The sequence below is a fragment of the Rhinatrema bivittatum genome, chromosome 4 (genome assembly GCF_901001135.1).
Source record: "Rhinatrema bivittatum chromosome 4, aRhiBiv1.1, whole genome shotgun sequence".
NCBI classification, from domain to species: domain Eukaryota; kingdom Metazoa; phylum Chordata; class Amphibia; order Gymnophiona; family Rhinatrematidae; genus Rhinatrema; species Rhinatrema bivittatum.
In genome coordinates this window covers 443,385,320-443,405,401 of record NC_042618.1, presented here as the reverse complement: position 1 = coordinate 443,405,401, position 20,082 = coordinate 443,385,320, and the positions used below count along the sequence as shown (strand labels likewise).

The 20,082-nt window shown below is 41.8% G+C and overlaps 1 protein-coding gene across 7 annotated transcripts in view; it reads right to left on the bottom strand.

Moving 5' to 3' along the window:
• CEP83 (centrosomal protein 83) overlaps positions 1-20,082 on the bottom strand; it is a 124,824-nt gene that overhangs the window by 22,197 nt on the left and 82,545 nt on the right. For all 7 annotated transcript variants that reach the window (XM_029601617.1, XM_029601614.1, XM_029601616.1 and 4 more), the window contains 2 exons: positions 12,439-12,588; positions 12,094-12,169 (listed from right to left, as the gene is read on the bottom strand). In XM_029601617.1, coding sequence (XP_029457477.1) covers positions 12,094-12,169; positions 12,439-12,588 — 226 coding nt within the window. The remainder of the gene's footprint in view (positions 1-12,093; positions 12,170-12,438; positions 12,589-20,082) is intronic.

Genomic DNA, 20,082 nt, shown 5'->3' with positions numbered 1-20,082 from the left:
ACCTATACCCAAAGTCCAAATTATGGGTTTTGCAATACCAAAAGTGAACATACATTACAGAAAACAACTGACATTTCTAGCAATACATGTGGCTAAGATTAAAATTAAAATGAAGGAATATAGCAAGGTTGTTAAGGGCCACTCAAAAAGCTTAGAAAAAGCTATTAACATCATAAATCATACACATTGTCTACTGGTTAGATAAAATATTCAAAGATTAAGTCTCTGGGAAAATCTGGTGTCAATACACACATAGACCAGCACAAAAAGAATCCATCTGGCTGGCTTTAGAAAGCATCTTAATCTGATTTACATAAAGAACCAAAGTACTCAATATTTGTGCTAACACCCTGCCTAGGTATTCTATAAAACGTTCAGGAATTTTAGATTTCACAAAGCCCCTGGAATAAGAAAGAACTGGAAGAAGATGCACAAGGAGATTTGGATTCAAATCCATGAGAATATTACTGGCAGGATACAATTAGAATATCTTTATGAACTAACTTTATAGTACATCTGTTTGGACACCTGTGAAATTATTCAAGAAAGGAGTAGTAAGTGCCAATAAAGCTTGGCATTGTAGGGAAGATGCTGGCACATATGCTTATTTTATAATCAAATTTTATCGTAAACAGTTGTGATGGCAAACCCGAATGACGGTATATAAAACTCAATAAATAAATAAATAATGTTTTCCTCTTTTGGAAGATGGTATGGAACATAGTTAATGTAATACTGCATTCCAATTGTGATATATCCTTTTGGATAGTAAGTCATGTGCAATTAAAAAAAGGTTATCTTCTAAACATCAAACCTTACTTGATATGCCACTATGGGCAGTGATTAAAATGTTTTTGATAGTGCTGGCCACGCCATACAGAAAGTCCCTGATTCAATTCCTGAATCATGTCTTTTGCTCCCCAGGTCAGCTGGGAATGCTGCACAGACAGTGTTCACAACCCCCAGTGGGAAGGAGATGGAGTCATTGCGTAAGGATGATGTGTGGTGGTAGCCAGATTTGAGCCCATGCTTGCAAGATTCTAGGAGGAGTCTTGGTGCACGGCTACTGGTCCAATGAGCAGACTGGGTACGCTGGGGGTGAAATATAAAATGGGAGAAATTTTAACCTAAGAAATGCTATACTGGGTCAGACCAAAGGTCCATCAAGCCCAGCATCCTGTTTCAGACCGTGGCCAAGCCAGGTTAGAAATCCCAAACAATAGATCCCATCCTTCTTGCTCATAACTAGGGGTAAGTAGTGGCTCTCCCAAATCTACATTGCTAATAATGGTTTATCAACTTTTCCTCCAGGAACTTGTCTAAACTCTTTTTAAAACCCAGCCTTGCTAACTGCTTTCACCAAATCCTTTAGCAACAAATTGCACAGTTTAATTGCACACTAACAGAAAAAATACTTTCTCTGATTAAGCGTCCCCTAGACCTAGTAAATATTTGAAAGAGTAAATAATTCCCATTTAACAATCCAACCCCATTCAAGATTTTATAGACCTCTATCATATCACCTCCAGGCTGAAGAGCTCTAATCTGTTTAGCTTTTTCTCAAAGGGGGAGCGTTCCATCTCCTTTATCATTTTGGTCGCCCTTCTCAGTATTTTTTTCTAGTTTAACTATATCTTTTTTGAGATTGGATGACCAGAACTGCACACAATACTCAAAGTGTGATTGCACTATTGGATCAATACAGAGGTATTACGATATCCTCCATTTTGTTTTCCATTCCTTTTACAATACCTAGACTGGACTAACTTAATACATCTGTGATGTGCTTTTGAGAATTATTCTCTCTTTATCAGGTCAGTGAAAAAACAGCACAGTGACATTGGGTTTAAATGGTAGTCCTCTAGGTCTTAGGCTTTCTGCATATATCATTACATTTTAATAAAGGAAGGAAGGGAAGGAGAATGGCAGAGGTGATGAAAAACTTTGCAATTGAAAGAACATACAGAATATCTGATAATGGGCAAGAAAACCAATGTCCTTATTGAGTCCTTTGTGTTTGTTAAAAAGTGTTTGATGATCCTAAAGACAAATGTTTTCCATTCCTGTGTACTCCTAAAGTTCCCTTTAAGTACTAGGAAGATTAAGTGTCTATGAAGATTGATTCTTGTCTTTAAATTTGGCTTGTTTCACCAATCCTTCTTCACATTTTTTGCATTGGATCATGTACACAATATTCATAGAGAAGCATGAATGTCTTTCTCATGCAGGTCCTACAGGTAGTTGTAGGGCCTGTGGCATGTGCTGGCACAATTTACATCATGATCTCTAGCAGGATTTTGTCAAAAAACAAAAAGGGTGAAACAAAGAGACCTTACATCAAACAAACAAAAATTAAAACACGTGAGGAAAAATTCAAAGTCACAATACAAGTAAGCTTCTTTTAATAGTAGAAATCTTCCAAAGTTATATTCCATAGAAGGTTCAGTAAGAAGGTCCATGCTGCTTCTTCACAGGTTTGAAGTTCAACTTGTAAAGTTCGATAGAAACCACGTATAGACTCAACCACCACCCTAACTGTTCTGAAAAGCGAACATTGTAAAGATGTGATATAGCTATGGAAATAAAGAGATGGTGTCATTTTATAGAGTTTATTGTGATAGAAATAAAAGTATATACAATGATTGAGTTTCCAGTGACATGTAGGTTACTAAAGTATTTCCTGTTCTGTGAGAGATTTTCAAGTTCATAGAAAGACTACAATGCAGGTATAATCAAGTCCCCTGACATGGCCATGTTTTGCCAGATGGCTTCTTCAGGAAGGCCATTATTGAGAATGTAAATCTTGAATGTGAATGACTCCTTTGCTGGGACGCTGCTCTTTTATTCACCTTCAAGACTTACATTTTGTCCTTCTCTTTGTTTCCTATCTTTTAACCAGTTTGCAATCCACAATAGGCCACTGCCTCCTTTCCCATGAATTTTAAATTTTCTCTGGAGTCTCTCATGGGGCTCATTATCAAGCACCTTCTCAAAATCCAAATACACTACATACACCGGCTCACCATTATCCACATGTTTATTAACTCTTTCAAAACAATGTAGCAGATTGGTGAGGCAAGATTTCTCTTGTGTAAATCCATGCTGGCTGCATCCCATTAAACCATGTCTTTCTATATGTTCTGCGATTTTGTTCTTTACAATAGTTTCCATGATTTTTCCTGATTCTGAATTCAGACTCACTGGTCTATGGCTTCCCAGATCATCCCTGGAGCCTTTTCTAAAGATCAGGGTTACATTGCCACCCTCCAGTGTTCAAGTACATTGGCTAATTTTAATGATAGCTTACAAACTACTAGTAATAGTTCCCTGTACGTACCCGGATCAGTCCAGACCGTGGGTAGAGCCTCCTGTCCAGCAGTTGGAGACAGACCAAAACTGAAAGGGTATCCCATATCAGGACAGAGTCTACCCTGCATCCCTTCAGTATTCATCTGTCTCCAGCAGATGCAGGCAACTGAACCTGCGGTTCCCCTTTTTATCTCCTTATCTTTGACCCTGTGGGGATCTTATTCATTTTCTTTACTGGATAAAGCAAGTATTAACTCTTGTCTATATATTAAAAAAAAAAAAAAAAGTTACATCTGAAAGATTTTCTGTATTTTTCTGGGAGACAGTCCTGTCTCCTTGCCCTGCTAGGGGCCTAGTGGGGCTTTGCCCCTTGAAATATTCAGCCTAGGCGTCCATTCCCGGTGACCTTCTGGGGTGATACTGGTGGTCCAATCAATCCCCCTTGGCTAGCTGTCCACATAGGGCTGGTGAAAGAAACTTTCCTCTGCACTGCGGTATTTAAAAAAAAAAAAAAAAAAAAAAAGATTTTTAAGTTAAGCTCTTTCTTACTTTTTTAAGAACCGTGGACAGCTCCGGCAGCGGGCAGCGTTCAGTCTCTGCCCCCGCTGACCGCTGGCTCAGCTCACACAGCTCAGCTGCTTTTTTGTCCTCACAGCACTTTTTTTGTCACATGCTGATGCCGCGTTCCAGCATCTGTAGTGCCTGCGGGGAACCTGCCACGAGGCTCTCTCGCGCAGGCCTCTGCTCCGGGTGTCTGCTGGGTGGGGAGGACCCCTCCTCGGCATCCCCGACTACTGCGACCTGGGGACAAACTGCACGCCATGTGGCCAGGCTGTTCCCGACCCGAAAAACTGCGAGAACGGCAGCCATTTTGGAAGAAACGCAGATATTGAAACTGGGCTGCAGGAAGAAGGTGAGCCTGATTCTTTGATTTTTCCACCGGATTTGAGCCCCCCTCATTCCCCAGAGGGAATGCCTGGCCCCCCCTTCCCCCGGGAAGCCAAAGTCTTGTTTTTCCACAGAGTTTGTGCTACTTATGCACAAATCTTACCTTGCTAGTCTGCAGAAGGAAGAGGGCCCCCCGCCTAAGAACCCGCGGGTTTCTCCTCCGCAACCTCCTAAGGAGCCGGAAGGACAGGGCTCCATTAGAGTTAGGGTGGTCCGGGGTCCTGCCACCTCCGGATCCCCAGCAGCCGCTGTTGGTCCCTGATCCGGATCCAGATGCTGATCCTCTGCTTCCCAAACCCCCCCCCCCCCCTGAGGGGGATGATCCACGGGTGCTCTGCATATTTCAAAGGGAGGAGCTGGAACTGCTCATCCCTTCATATTGCAGGAACTGGGAATCGAGGTGCCCCCTGAGGATTCTGTCATGGCCGCGATGCCTCCTAACACAGACCCAGTCCTGGCGGGACTTAATGCTCCTCCGCGTACATTTCCATTCCATCCCATGCACAAGCTGATGCTTCTCCGGGAATGGGAGTCCCCGGAGGCAGGACTTGGAGTGGGTAGAGCTATGGACAAGCTCTACCCTCCTCCTGATGACTGCTTGAATATGCTTAAGATGCCTAAGGTGCATTCCTCCGTCTCTGCAGTTACCAAGCACACCACCATTCTGGTGGTGGGAGTTACGGCTTTGAAGGACTTTCAGGACCATAAATTGGAATTTTATCTAAAGCACATCTTTGAAGTCTTGTCCCTCGGTGTTTGGGCGACAATCTGCAGCAGTCTCATGCAGCAGGCAAGCCTCAGGTAGGTTCAGCAATTACTCAGCACCCAAGACCTCCCGTCTGCAGAGACGGAGCAGGCAGATCAGCTAGAAGGTGCAATTGCATTTGGGGTTGATGCCCTTTACAATCTTCTAAGGGTACAAGCCAGAGCCATGGTCTCCGCTGTCTCAGCCGTCGTCTCCTCTGGCTGAGAAATTGATCTGCAGATGCTTCTTCTAAAGCGCAGTTGGGCACTCTCCCCTTCAAGGGTCAGTTGCTTTTTGGTGAGGACCTAGAGCAGCTTATTAAATCTCTGGGAGAAAATAAGGTTCATAAGCTGCCGGAGGACCACCTGAAACAGTCTAGGGTTTTCTTCCCCTCCTGCACTCGCTTCAGAGGTCATCGTAGATATAACACCAGAGCTCGGGGTTCTTTTCCGAGAGGCAATGCTTCCAGATCTCAATCCTGGTCTCATTCCTTTTGAGGTCATCGACCCTTCCTAGATGGTGGCCAGCAAGACTCGGCAACAAAGTCCTCCCCCTAAGAGATACGGCCGGCCCATTCCTCCATTCTAAACTTAAGTGGATGGCTGTCCCTGTTTCTCAAGGAATGGGCCAAGATAACAACGGATAGAAAAAGGCTACACGTTAGAATTTGCTCGAGATCTGCTGGACCTTCACTTAATCCCCGCCCTGCGGAGGTCGGAAGAGGCCTGCGGTCGATCAGACCCTGAGCAGACTATGGGAACTGGGTGCCATAGTCCCAGTCCCGGTGGAGGAACAAGGATCCGGCCAATATTCCATCTACTTCGTCATCCCCAAAAAGGAAGGCTCCTTTCATCCAATTCTGGATCTCAAGCGTGTCAACTGGGCTCTCAAGGTTCCCCCGTTTCAGATGGAAACCCTGAGGTAGTAATAGCAGCGGTTCGCTCAGGAGAATTCCTGGCATCGCTCAACCTGATGGAGGCCTACTTGCACATTCTGATTCGCTGCGAACATCAGCGGTACCTCCGGTTCGAGATCCTGGGCCAACATTTCCAGTTTTGAGTGCTACCATTCGGTCTCGCCACAGCGCTGCACACTTTCACCAAGGTCATGGTGGTAGTGGCGGCCTCTCTTCATCGAGATGGAGTGCTGGTCCACCCTTACGTGGATGATTGGCTCATTCGGGCCAAATCGGAATCTCTCTGCAAGCTGGCAGTCAGCAGGGTCCTGACTGTTCTAACCTCCCTGGGGTGGATAATCAACTTTCCCAAGAGCAAGCTTCAGCCTTCCCAAACCCTGGAATTCTTGGGAGCGCGATTCAACACCCCAGTTGGCAAGGTCTTCCTCTCAGACGCGCGGGCGCTCAAACTCAGGGGCCAAGTGTGCACTTTTCTCTCTCTTGCTCTGCCCACGGCCTGGGACTATCTCCAGGTTTTGGGGTCCATGGCCTCCACCATCGATCTGGTCCCTTGGGCTTTTGCACATTTGCGTCCGTTACAGAAAGCTTTGCTGTCCCATTGGAAGCCGGTGTTGGCGCAGTTTTGGATGCCTCTACCGCTATCCGAGTCTACCTTCGCCGAGCTGCAATAGTGGCTCTCACCTGCCCATCTCCTGAAGGGGGTGCCTCTTCAGATGCCGCAGTGGATTGTTGTCACAATGGATGCCAGCCTCTCCGGCTGGGGAGCGGTGTGCCAGACTCAGTCTAGACAGGGCTACTGGTCCCCAGTCCAATCTCGCTGGCACATCAATCGTTTGGAAGCCCGAGCAGTATGCCTGGCTCTCAAGGTCTTCCTCCCCTTACTCCATCACAAGGTGGTGCGGGTTCTCTCGGACAACTCCACTACGGTGGCCTACATCAATCGACAGGGAGGCACCAGGAGTCGCCTGGTGGCTCTGTAAGCCAGCAAGCTCTTCGCTTGGGTGCAGCGTCACCTAGAGCACCTAGCAGCGTCCCACATTGCAGGGAAAGAGAATGTTCAAGCCGATTTCCTCAGTCGCCAGCGGTTAGATCCCAGCGAGTGGGAGTTGTCAGACAGGGCAATGGATCTGATTGTCCGCAGGTGGGGTCCTCCACACTTGGATCTGATGACCACAATGAACAATGAGAAAGCGCCTCGGTTCTTCAGCCGCAGAAGGGAACATTGCACAGAAGGAGTGTACGCGCTGGTCCTTCCCTGGCCTCAAGAAGTTCTCCTATACGTGTTCCCTCCTTGGCCACTGGTGGGCAAAGTGCTCAGAAGCATCTAGCTCCATCAGGGTCCCGTCATTCTAGTGGCTCCAGAGTGGGCTCACAGACCGTGGTTCGCAGATCTGGGAAACCTCGTGATGGATGGCCCTCTCCGCCTCGGTCATCTCCCCCACCTTCTTCAGCAGGGTTCCATATTTTTCAATCAGGCGTCAATCTAGAAAACATAGCAATGACAGCAGAAAAAGTCCATCCAGTCAGCCCAGCAAGTTTCTTAAGGTAGTAACTGCCGCTCCATAAGAACATAAGATATGCCATACTGGGTCATACCAAGGGTCCATCAAGCCCAGCATTCTGTTTCCAAATGTGGCCAATCAATGCAGGTTACTCCCAAGCTTTATGTTAAGGGTAGTAATATTAACAATCAAAACCAAGCAACTGTCAAATCCATAACAAAAATTACTGTTAGCAACACTTTTACAGGGTGAGCAGCCTTCTTAATAATTCATACAGAGCTGCTTAAATGTGTTTAGCTTTTGGACTTGGCCATATAAGCAGTCCTATGCTTTTTCCCTAATGTCTGTGTTTCAGTACCCTGGACTATAAAAAAGTCAGGGCCCAGCATTGGCTTTCATCTGAATCCAATTCCCCTTTTCTCCCCCCAGCCGTTGAAGCAGAGAGTGATGCTGCCATTGAATCAAAATCATATAACCTAATTGGTTAAAGGTAGTAATCTCCATGCCTTCTGTTAAGGGTAGTAGCTGCTGCTCCATGCAGGTTTCCCCCATGCACCATTCTATTAATTTCAAACTCTACCCTTTAGGAATCCAGTGTTTATCCCATGCATTTTTTAATTTGTTTACTGTTTTCATCTTCACCACCTCTTCCAGAAGGCATCTACCACCCTCTCCATGAAGAAATATTTCTTGATGTTGATTCTGAGTTTCATATCATGACCCCTAGTTCTACTGTTTGCTTTCCAATGGAAAAGTTTTGAAGAACATGCATCATTAAAACCTTTCAGGCATCTGAAAGTCTGTATCATATCTCCCCTGTATCACATTTTCTCTTCCAGGGTGTACATATTCAGACTCTTCAGCCTCTCCTCATAAATCTTCCGATACAGAGCCCCATACCATCTTGGTCTCTCTTCTCTGAACCACCTCCATCCTATCGCTATACTTCTTGAGATTCGGTCTCCAGAACTGAACACAGTAGTCCAGGTGAGGCCTCACCAAGGGCTTGAATAAGGGCATTATCAACTCCTTTTTCTTATTGGTTTTTCCTCGCTCTCTCTGCAGCCTCACATTCTTCTGGCTTTAGCTATCACCTTGTTACATTGCTTTGCTGTCTTCATATCACAAGACGCTATCACCCCAAGGTCTCTCTCTTGGTCCATGCACATCAGTTTTTCACTCCCCATCACTTACTGCTCTTTTGGACTACCGCATCCCAGACACAAAACTCTGCACTTCTTGGCACTAAATCAGAGCTGCAAGTCTTAACCCTTCCTATCTGTGCACTTGCCCCTGGAGACACAGCCTAGGTAGTAGAGGACAGTGCATCACATGGAGGACAAGTTCTAGCTATAGGATCATTTTCTGCCGCAACAGGATGATACTATCCTTCCAGGCAAACTTGTTCCTCCAATGCAGCACAGGGGCTGCCAGACTGGAAATGGGACCACTCTACTATGTCCCTGAATTTTTCCTCTATATACCTCTGTATGCCTTAGCTCCTCCCAGTCTGACATTCTAGCCTCCAAAGATTGGACTCGTTCTCTGAGAGCCAGGAGCTCTTTGCTCAAACTGGTAGATAATCATACAGGTGGCACTTGGTGCAAAATACTAGATAGCCCCCATCTCACTGCTGGATATCTTAACATATATTTTTTTACTTTATTTTTAATGAAATTTCAATTAAAGCATGAAAAACTTTGTATCAGTAGCCAGGGGATATACAAAACCACATAATAAAGAAAGAAAAAAATTATAAAATACATATAAATGTATAAAAATATACAACAGATCAACTCCTGAAAAAAAAAGAAGAAAAGGGGAGGAGGAGGAAAATATAGGAGAAAATAGGAAAATTTAAGGCAAATGCACTAACGAGCCAATTCTGTTATACCAATAACAAAAGATCATTGTTCCCTAAAGGAACAGGAGGATATCTTAATATTGAAGTTTTAGTTAATTAAGGTTTCTAAAGGAGTAGGGATGTTTAACCTAATGTAATGTTCCTTAAATTTATGTGGTGAAGTATATGTTATTTTGTCAATGACCAAGCAAGGGGACAGCAGTTGATCTGTTTACTCCCTTGTTTTATTTGAATCCCTAATTTTCTCTTACTGTGAAATTTTTCTCTTTCTTGTCCTTTTAATTGGGATAGCTGTACATAAAATGAAGAATGTGCTTGAGATGGTTGGGATAATGCACTAGGGGAAAAGAACTCAAATATTATAGGTTCCCTGTATCTATACTGAATGACTAATTAAGGAAACCTTAATGAGTATCAATTTATACAAATCAACAATGAATATTTTTTAATTTTTTATTGTTAGTGAAACCACACCATAAAATCTATCTAGACAAAAAAATTCTGTCTAGCACCTTGGAGAGAGTTCATTGTTTGAATCGATGGTTGCTGTTGTTAAAAGCGCTTGGAGAAAAATTGGGTTACCACCAAGTAGAAGAATTTAAGAGTAAGTGACTGTCTACGTAGAAGGTAAACTTTGTTTATTTGCTTGAATTTTTTAAGACAAGAATTAGGATTTCACATTATATAGAATTATGTTTATTTTGCTTCAGAGTATGAAAATTGAGTGAGGGATTTGGCATGAACTATCCCTGAAGAAGCCCGCCATTGACGGGTGAAACAAGGATCGCTTGTTGGAGAAATAGTCCTATAGGAGTCCAAAGGACTGTGCCAAATTATCTTGGTCACTGGATGTGGAAGAGGAATAAAAGATTAAAAGAGGAGAACATTTTGAAGTTATATAAAAATCACGTTCTTATTCAGTGTTCCATGAAGCAATAACTTTTTGGGAAATTAATTCATTTTATGAAGAAAAATGTTTATTATACATAAAAGCTGTTTTTGCACTGGTTATTAAGCATATATTTACATTTAATGTGTAAATGTTTTTATGGGGTATTGGTATGAATGAGAGGAATGTGTGTGCTAGACAGATTTTTTTGTCTAGATAGATTTTATGGTGAGATGGGTGGGAGTCATGGATGGGGAGGATAGGGAAAAAGACACAGCAATAACCTATTTAGTTTTTAACTTTTAAAAGGTTTTCAAACAAAGAAATAACCTCGCCAGATAGCTGCAAACGAAGGCTGATGGCCCCACATCCCAGCCCTGGTTCTGAATGGGCTGGAAGTACAACAAAGAAGGAGGAAACTAGGTGGTCAAAAAATATTCTGAAGTCCTGGAAAAGTAGCAATTTACTTGATGTAAATTATTGACGAAATACAGTTTCTATGATGTATACATCTGAAACAGCTGCGGCCATTAAACGTAATAGTTTGGATATGTTTTGTGTGGTATGGCTATGTATGTGAAATCTTAATACACTGGATTGAATTGTTTTATATATTCCATATATCTCTTACCTAGTATGTTTATTTCTCACCTTTTTTGTTGTTACTGTTTTATCTTTATGCTTTTTTTTTTATTATCCCTTTTCTTCTATTTCCTAGTTTTGTACGATACTATATCCTAATAAAGATACTCAGACAAAAAAAAAAATCTTACTAGGAAAACTCAAGTTAAGAATATCAAACTACAAAGTAATAAAAAAAATAACCAAAAAACAGAAGCAGCTCTTCATATTGCTAAGGATGGAAAGAAATCAGCAGCCACAGAAAATGGAAGTCAGTAGCTGCAGTACCTCAAAGAACATGAGAACAACCACTGGAAACATGACTCACCAAGAAAATCCACCTTTGGAGATGATCTGCTTTTAAGACAAAAATAACGGGTCTGCCCAAAAGTTGCCAAATATTTATGAGGATGATTTTCAGCAGTTTGTGTGTGGCTAAAAAGCCTGTGGATCTTAGCCCAAATTTTCAAAGTCCACGCTGAATATCGGCAGGTGTCCCCAGTACAAGTGTACACGTATGCACAGGAAGTTATACCTGATCCTGAGCAGGTTTGTGTGTGTATTATTTATGCATATACTTTGGAAAATTGAAAGTATTTATGTAAAATGTCCTCCCCCTCCCTCTGGAACACCTACCATGAGTGTGGGGAAAAGTACATGCATAATCAAGTTACATGGGTCCTTTTCCCCACACAAGCCCTCCGGATAATTTTCAAAAGGTGAGTTACTGGAATAAACTGGGATTTATGCATGGAAATCCTTTTCAAAAAGTTACCCTCCTGAATGCTTTGTATACACCTGAATATGGAAGTAAAATCTGGGTATTAAACTGACTTTCAGCATGAGCACAGTTTCCAATGATTACAACTAAAAGGAAAGGTGAGGGATGGTAAGTAGTCTCTTAGGAGATTTTTTTTTTCTTTTTAAACTCTGTAAGGTTGCTTGCCCAAAGACCTGCAAGCAAATTTTCACACTGAAATTCCTACATGATTAATTATTCCCACCCCTTTTTCGGTGTGGAAGGTGTAGAATGAATACTTTTAGCCACATACATATTGGAGGTGATAGGGGGGTGATAATTTTCAAAAGCTATTTTTACACAGACATATTTTTACCCATTTAAAAGAGAAAAACTTTTGAAAATTGCCCTTTAAAGCAATTTTTTCCATTTTGCATCTATGAGGAAAATGCTTTGTACATAAAAGAGAAGGGCAGTGGATCTGAAAGGCATAGCACATCTAGAATCAGTAGCTGGTTGCAGAAGAATGACCACTAACGCTTATGTTCCGATTCCCTTACCTGCTTATGATCTGCAATTTCATTTTTCTCTTTTTCTAGTTGTTCTATGTAAATTACTTGCTGTTGGAGTTTTGATCTAAATAAAATTCAACAGGGCAAATAAATCAGTTTATCAAATTATTTTATGTTGATAATCAATTGTCCAAAATAAATATTACAAATTATTTTAGTGGATTTGAAAGAACACTGAATATTGAGAATTATAGAATGAAAGATTCAGGATCATTTACTATAATAATATTCACTGGAAAAAAAAACATGTTGGTGACTTTGCAAAGATAAACATTTCACACAAAAAGAATGTTTTGTTTTTTTTTTTAATAAGATAGGAATGAAAAGTTTAACCTAGCATTCTGTAGCTCCTTCCTGGCCGATTCTTCTGCCATCTGTATAACACGCAGTTTTTCTTCCCACTGATTACTCTCAGATTCCTGCATTTTGACAAATTCCACTTTCCTGCTCTCCAAATCGGCAATTTGGTTCTCATATTCTAACCTAAAACAAAAGATGTCAAAATCACATCAGCTGCAATTATAAGTTTCAAAAGACAACTTTGGGTCTGATCCACTAAGATTTTTTTTTTCCCTACAGACACAGAACGAGAGAAAAGTGTTAGTAAGGGCTAAGGGCGGACTCACTTGTCCAGATCTCCGCTATTACAATCTTGCTTGCATGTTCCACATTATGAACAACTGGCTACACGGCTCCTCCCTATTCTCTCCTTATAACTTCATAAGAGCTTGGCTTGGGGCCTTTTCCCTCTCCTCTCTCTTACAATGCCTTCTCTCCCAGCTTCGTTTTTTATTCTCTCATTTTGCCGAAAAGCATGGGATCTCCTCTGCAAGAAGGTAAGACTCGATTCTACTATTACGGCCTTTTATAGAGATCTGTGACAATCCCGATTTTCCTCCAGGTTTATCACTGGGGGTATTTCAAAGCTGGCGCAGAAATGGTCTTATACAATTGCATCATCTGTTTTTGCCCAAATCGAATACCCTAGTCAGCGAGCTACAAAAAACATTTCAATTCCCCCATACAGATTTGTATGCATTTTTACAAATTCGCCATTACATTAACTCGCTCTTGGCCGCTAACCCCAACCTAGGACAATACAACAGTTTAGAGACATTCTTCCACTTCACCAAAAATCAGAAACCCTCATGCGCCTCCTTCACTAAGCGTCTGTCAGTTACCCTCCCCCCTTCATACCTTTCGCTAGCGATCATACGCTGGTCTAGATGGCCTGAAATATTGCTCAATTTTCCAGATTTACAAAACTACTTATCTTACATTCCCAAAAGTTTCCGAAAATATGATATTGCGCGAGTTGCAATATCAATTCATTTGGCAGATGCATACATCACAAGCCCTAACATTTAAATATAAGTGCTGTTCCTCTCCAATCTGTGAGAAGTGCAAGGAGTCAATTAATTACTATTTTCATAGTTTTTGGGCTTGTCCACTCACCGCTTTTGGGACACAATTCGGCAGTTGTGCTCTAATATTCTGCAAGTTCCTCTCCTTTTCAATTTACATTTTTGGTTATTTGGGCGCTGTACCCCTGCTTCCCAACCCTTGAGTAAAACGTTCCAAGCTATTCCTAGACACAGCCAGCCTTGCTGTGAAACAATCCTGACCAGTTGGATTGGTCCCTCCCCTCCTTCCCAATCAGTTTGGGAAAGGAAGATGATCAAGCTATTTACCATGGAAGTTATGTCGCTAAAAACTTCTTCAGTGAAAAAAAAAAAAAATAGGGGGTGATTCGCTCTATTTGGCAACCCTTTTAAAATGTTCTCCACCCAGAGACCAAAACGAGTCTACTTCAACTCTAATTGCTTAATTCCACCCTTTACTCTATAATAGCTGAGAAATTGCCCATCCACAACACTCAGTTTTGAAATGCCGCACTGTACGGGAATCTCTCATATCCCTTACTCCCTTTAGAAACATAGGCCTCTCCCACAAGGTTATCTCTCTCTTCATTCTCTCTCTCCTTGCTTTTCTATTCTCGCTTGCTTTTCTTCTAGCCCCTAATAATAAAGTCTCGTTACGCTTTCAGTACCTGTTATCTAATATACCTTCATCTTAACCAGGTAATATATCCGGCCCCACACTTGGTGTTACATAATTATTCACTTCCTCCTTATATGGTTCTACTCTGTTGTATATGATAAAAAAATCTTCAATAAAAATGACAAAAAAAAAAAAAGGTGTTAGTAAATTGTGAGATGAAAGCTATGACATACATATTCAAATGATTTGTCCAGCTATGTTTGGGACTTAGGGATTTGAATGGGATTTGAATTTCCTGCTACGGATTCATCCGGGTAAGTTTTAGCTAGATTATTTTAAGAAAAAAAAACAAAAAACAACCCAAAAAACCCAAGAACAACTAACCAGGATAAAATCAGGGGCATTCCAGAGAGGGGGCGAGGGAGAGTAACTTACCTAGATAAAGCTGATATTCAACTTTATCCAAATAAGTCTAGTTGTACCGGAGAGCAGCTCTAAAGTTATCCAGATAACTTAATCTTGCTATATTCAGCAAAATGTTGAATTGGCTACATTTTGCTGAATATCGGAGGACAGACTATACAACCCGCAGATGAAGGTTCTGCAAAGTTAGACTTGCTGGGTAAGAACACTTAAAATCTTAACACAAAAATTATTAAACAGTTAAACTATTACTGGCTGTGTATATTGTGTGGTAGTTTTTTCAAGTATTAAGAATTGTATATGTTTAGAGAGAATAGACTTTGGATTCATTTTCTGCAGGCCCAGCACAACTGGGTATGCATATCATGCATTTTCATGGAGCAGCACACCCAGGGGGGGGAGATGGCAGCAGCAGGAGAGGCCACAGGGCTGCCGGCAAAGACTAACCCCTTGGTGGCCGAAGGAGAGAGGCTACAGACTACCAACAGAGCTCAACTCGCCAGTGGCTGAAAATGAGAGGACATCTTCCCTTTATTTGCATGCGCTCGCACACAACATTTCCCACAGGCATGCACAGCTTCCACTCTCCCCCCCCCGACTCCACCTAAGCAGGAAGGTCAGTGTCCATGGTAGAACTCATCCCACCATGGCCCGATGACAACAAGAAGCCATGTGAGCGTGTATGTGTGTGACTGAGTGAGAGCCCATGTGTGTCTCTGTGATAGCCTGCGTGTGCATGTGTGTGTGACCGTGTGAGAGCCTGTGTGTCACATAGAGGCTCTCACAGGCATGCACACACAAACACACACAAGGTAACTGTGAGGGAGAGGGAGCCTGTGTATGTGAGGGATGGGAAGCATGCGAGAGAATGAATATATTATTGTGTGTGTGTGTGTGTGTGAGCGAGAAGATAATATTTGTGCGGCCCTACCTCCCCCAATCCATGACAATCTCAGGGTGACTGAAAATCAGAAGAGCCCAAGCATGGAAAGCAGGAGATTTTTTAATCCTTATTAGTTTTAATTATTGGGTGTAATTTGATGTTTCTGCTCTTTTGAAATATTTAATGTTTTGGGGGGAGAATAGAACATTTTTTAATTATTGGATTTTTTTTTTTATTCATCAGATGTTTTGAAATATTTTATTGGTGTTTAGAAAATTTTGGATATTCTATTCATTAATTGGTTTGAAATATTCTTTTTATGAATTTGATTTTATTATTATGATTGATGTTTTATATTACTTGATTGTATTATTTAATGTTTTATGAAGAATGGTAATGCTTGTTTTTCCATTGTTGCTCTGCATATAGAGGCTGGCTTGTTGTGGGTTCCAGTTCAGTACTTCTCAGCACGTTTCTGTTGATACTTTCTGATCTCTTTATTCTGTATTTGGTATGGGTATCTCTGTGTTCTACATATGTGACCAAGGTGAGTTATTTTGCTGGCATGGAATTTCTGGGTAAGATCTATAGCAGCCTGGTTTCCTAATAAGAGTTTTACTGGTGTCCTAGATTAGGGCCTGGAGTAATATGTGCAGTGTTGCCTTTTCATAGATAAGATTGTTAGAGTTGTTTTGGTATAGATTTACTTTATTGTAATGGTAATTCTGTTTATTCATGGCTTTCTGAGGGCCAAGCTCACACCTAACACGCATTATAAAAATGTCTAATTCCAGAGGAATTCCAGGTGTCTTTTTTTGCAGAGTTTTCTGGCTGGCATCACAGGAGTACATGTTGTAAGTGATATTTTTGCCTCAGAGGGAGAAATTACTACGTACCTGATAATTTCCTTTCCTTTAGTGAAGGGTAGGTCAATCAACGAGTGGGTTATGCACCTCCACCAGCAGAAGGAGATGGAGCAAAAGCTGACATTAGCCTGCCAGTATTCTCTGGAAAAACCAAACTGTGGACAAGCCTGATTAAACTTGAACATTATTAGCAATAGGCAACCAGTCGTGTTTCTCAACCAACTGGAACACTGAGCTCAGCCCAAAAAATAGCAACTAAGAGCTAGAGAAGCCACTTACCAGTTATCAACTAAGAGCAGGAATCATACTCTGCATCGCTTGACCTAAGAAGGCTAACCACAAAATCTAAATCTGGCAAACGAAGGCGGGTATGAGAAAGGAAATTATCAGGTAAATTGTAATTTCTCTTTCCTTAGCATTCGGGTAGGTCAAGCCCAACGAGTGGGATGTACAAAAGCTAATCCTGAAAAGGGTGGGAGGCTGCCAGCAGCATCCTCCGTAGCCCTAATATCCAAGAGATAATGCTTGGAGAATGTATGCAAAGACGACCATGTCACCCCCTTGGCAAATTTCAGCAGGGCAACAACAAACAAAGCTCTGCCCACGATACCGCCTGAGCCCTCATGGAATGCAGTCTAATCTGCTTCGGTAAGGCAACCTCAGCAGTCACACAGGCTGCTATGATGACCTCCTTAACCCAGCGGGCAATCGTTGCCTGCATCACTGGTGCTCCCTGCTTACCTCCACTATGGAGCACAAACAGGCGATCAGACTTCTTAACAGTATCGGTCACTTCTTAGTAGCGCAGTAAATGGCGCTTGATGTCCGAGAAATGCAAAAGGCGGTACTCAGCTTCATTTCTGTCCTGTCCAAGGCAGGCAGAGAAATGGATTGATTCAAATGAAAGTCTGAAACCACTTTGGGCAAAAAGGAAGGCACAGTCCGAAGCTGAACTGCACCTGGAGACATATGGAAAAAAGGCTCACAGCAGAAAAGAGCCTGCAGTTTAGAGACCAGACAAGCTGAACAGACTGCTACCAGAAAAACTGTCTTCAAAGTAAGTAGCTGCAAGGAAAGAGTATGCAGCGATCACAAAGTCGGACCTGCCAAGAACTCGAAGACCAAGTTAAGATCCCACAAAGGCACTGGAAGCTGCAACAGGGGACAAAGATATTTAACTCCCTGCAAGAAAATGGAACACGTCCAGATGGGAAGACAAAGGCCCTCCATTGATTCTTCCCCTGTAACAAGCCAATGCCGCATCTTGAACCTTCAAAGTATTAAGAACCAAACCTTAAGCAAGCCATCCTGTAAAAATTCCAAAATCAAAGTAATATCCACCTTGAGTGATCGAGTACCTCGCTCAGAACACCAGGCCTCAAAGACCCTCCACAAACCTTAACGTAAGCTAGAGAAGTAAAATTTTCCGGGTTCGAAGAAGACTGGAAATTGCAGAAGGCAAATAACCACGCTTCAACAGCCAAGCCCTTTTAATAGCCAAACCGTAAGACAGAATATCCGGATCCTCATGCAGAATGGGCCCCTGACATAACAGATCTGTCCGAGATGGTAGCCAGAATGGACCGCCCACTGGAAGTCTCTGGAGATCGGAATACCACGGCATTCAAGCCCAATCTGGAGTCACTAAAAGGACAGTTCTGGTTTGACTAGCAATCTTCTGTACCAGTCTGCCTATCAAAGGCCAAGGGAGAAGTGGGAAACTATAGATCTGTGAGCCAGATGTTGGTGCCAGCCAAAATGGAAGAAGCCATTCTTAAAAACAAAAATTACTGGCCATATAGATAGGCTTTGCTTATTAAAGAAGAGTCAACATTTATTTATTTATTTAAAATTTTTTATATACCGGCATTCATGATACAATCACATCATGCCGGTTTACATAGAACAGGGGTGTACAAAGAACAAATGAGTAACCTATTAGTGAGGAGGAAGCAGTTACAAATAACAAGGTACTAGAACTGGGAGTAGAGAAGAAAGGGAAACATGGTTTTAGTGAGGGGATATTTTGTCTTACCAATCTGTTAGAATTATTTGAAGGTATAAACACATACAGATAAAGATAAACCCATTGATATAGTGTATTTGGATTTTCAGAATGTATTTGACAAATTCCCCCATAAGAGAGTCCTCAGGAAATTACATTCATAGGGTAGGACACAGTGTTCTACTGTAGACTGATAACTGGTTAAAAAGGACAGAAAGATGGTAGAACTAAATGGTCAGTTTTCCAAATGGAGAAAGGTTGTTAGTAGGGTACCACAGGGATTGGCACTGGGATCTGTGCTGTTTAACATATTCATAAATGATCTGGAACAGGGTGTGGTGAACAGATTTGCAGATGACACAAAATTATTCAAAGTTGTTAAAACAGTAGCGGATTGCGAGGAACTACAGAAGGACCTTGTGAGTCTAGGAGATTGGGAAATGGAATGACAGATGAAAGTTTGTGTGGAAAAGTGCAAAGTGATGCACATACGGGAATATAAGCCCAACTACAAGTGCACGATGCTGGGTTCTGTATTGGGAGTCACTATCAGGAAAAGAGCTTTGGAGTTATGTTGAAATCCTCAGCTCAGTGCATGACAGTGGTCAAAAAAGCAAATAGAATATTAGGGATGATGTGAAAAGGAATGGAGAATACAATGAAAAATGTAATATTGGCTTGTATCAAGCCATGGTGCGACTGCACCTTGAGTATTTTGTGCAATTATGGCTGCCCCATCTCAAGACAGATATAGCGGGAACTAGAAAATGTGCAGAGGGTGACAAAAATAAGAAATGGGATGAAACATGATGAGAGGCTACGCAGGTTAAGGCTTTTCCTCTTGGAAAAGAGATGGCTGAGAGGGGACATGACAGAAGTTTAAAAAGTCATGAGTGGGGTGGAACAGGTAAATAGATGACCGTTATTTACCCTTTCAAAGAATACTAAAACAAAGGGACACTCCATGAAACTAATAACCAGCAGAATCAAAACAGATTGTAAAAAATACTTTTTCATATTTGTGGATATGAAAAATACTTTTTCATATCCACAAATATTGTGGAATCTGTTGCCAGAGGATGTAATGAAGGCAGCTAGCATAGCAGGGTTTAAAACAGGTTTGGTCAAGTTCCTGGAGGAATAGTCCATAACATTATTAGTCTAGTAGACTAAAAAAAAGCTATTGCCATCCCTGGGAGAAACAGGAATTAGATCTAATTTATGCGATCTGCCATGTACTTGTGATCTAGATTGGCCATGGTCAGAGATGGGATGCTGGGCTCGATGGACCTTGGTCTGACCCAGCATGGCAATTCTTATGTTCTCAAGTTATTCATATAACTTACCCATTCACCAGCTGCCTGAATACAAACCTCCATGTATGTATTCTAGTCCATGTTTTTTTTTTTCACTTCATAATAGACCATGGTGATCAAAAACTGGTCAGTTAATCGGTGTTGCATTCATTACTAGTTGAAGCCTCAAATATACTTGTACACTCAATGAAAAAATGGGTGTTTTATCTACATCTATATACATACCCAGTACATTTTCAACACTGCATAACTCATCACATCACCTGCCCCTCCAACCCCCCCAAAGAAAGAGAAAACCTTTCCAGGGACATTGAGTACATTAGATATTCTTGCGAGATCAGAATATACATAGCAATGTAAAAGTAGAACAACTATAGGACAAATATGATGAATGAGGGATACATTTCCCATACTGAGGTCACTGAAAGTGCATAATATTAATAAAAATAATCCAGCCTGGACAGAATTTATGGATCCTTTTAT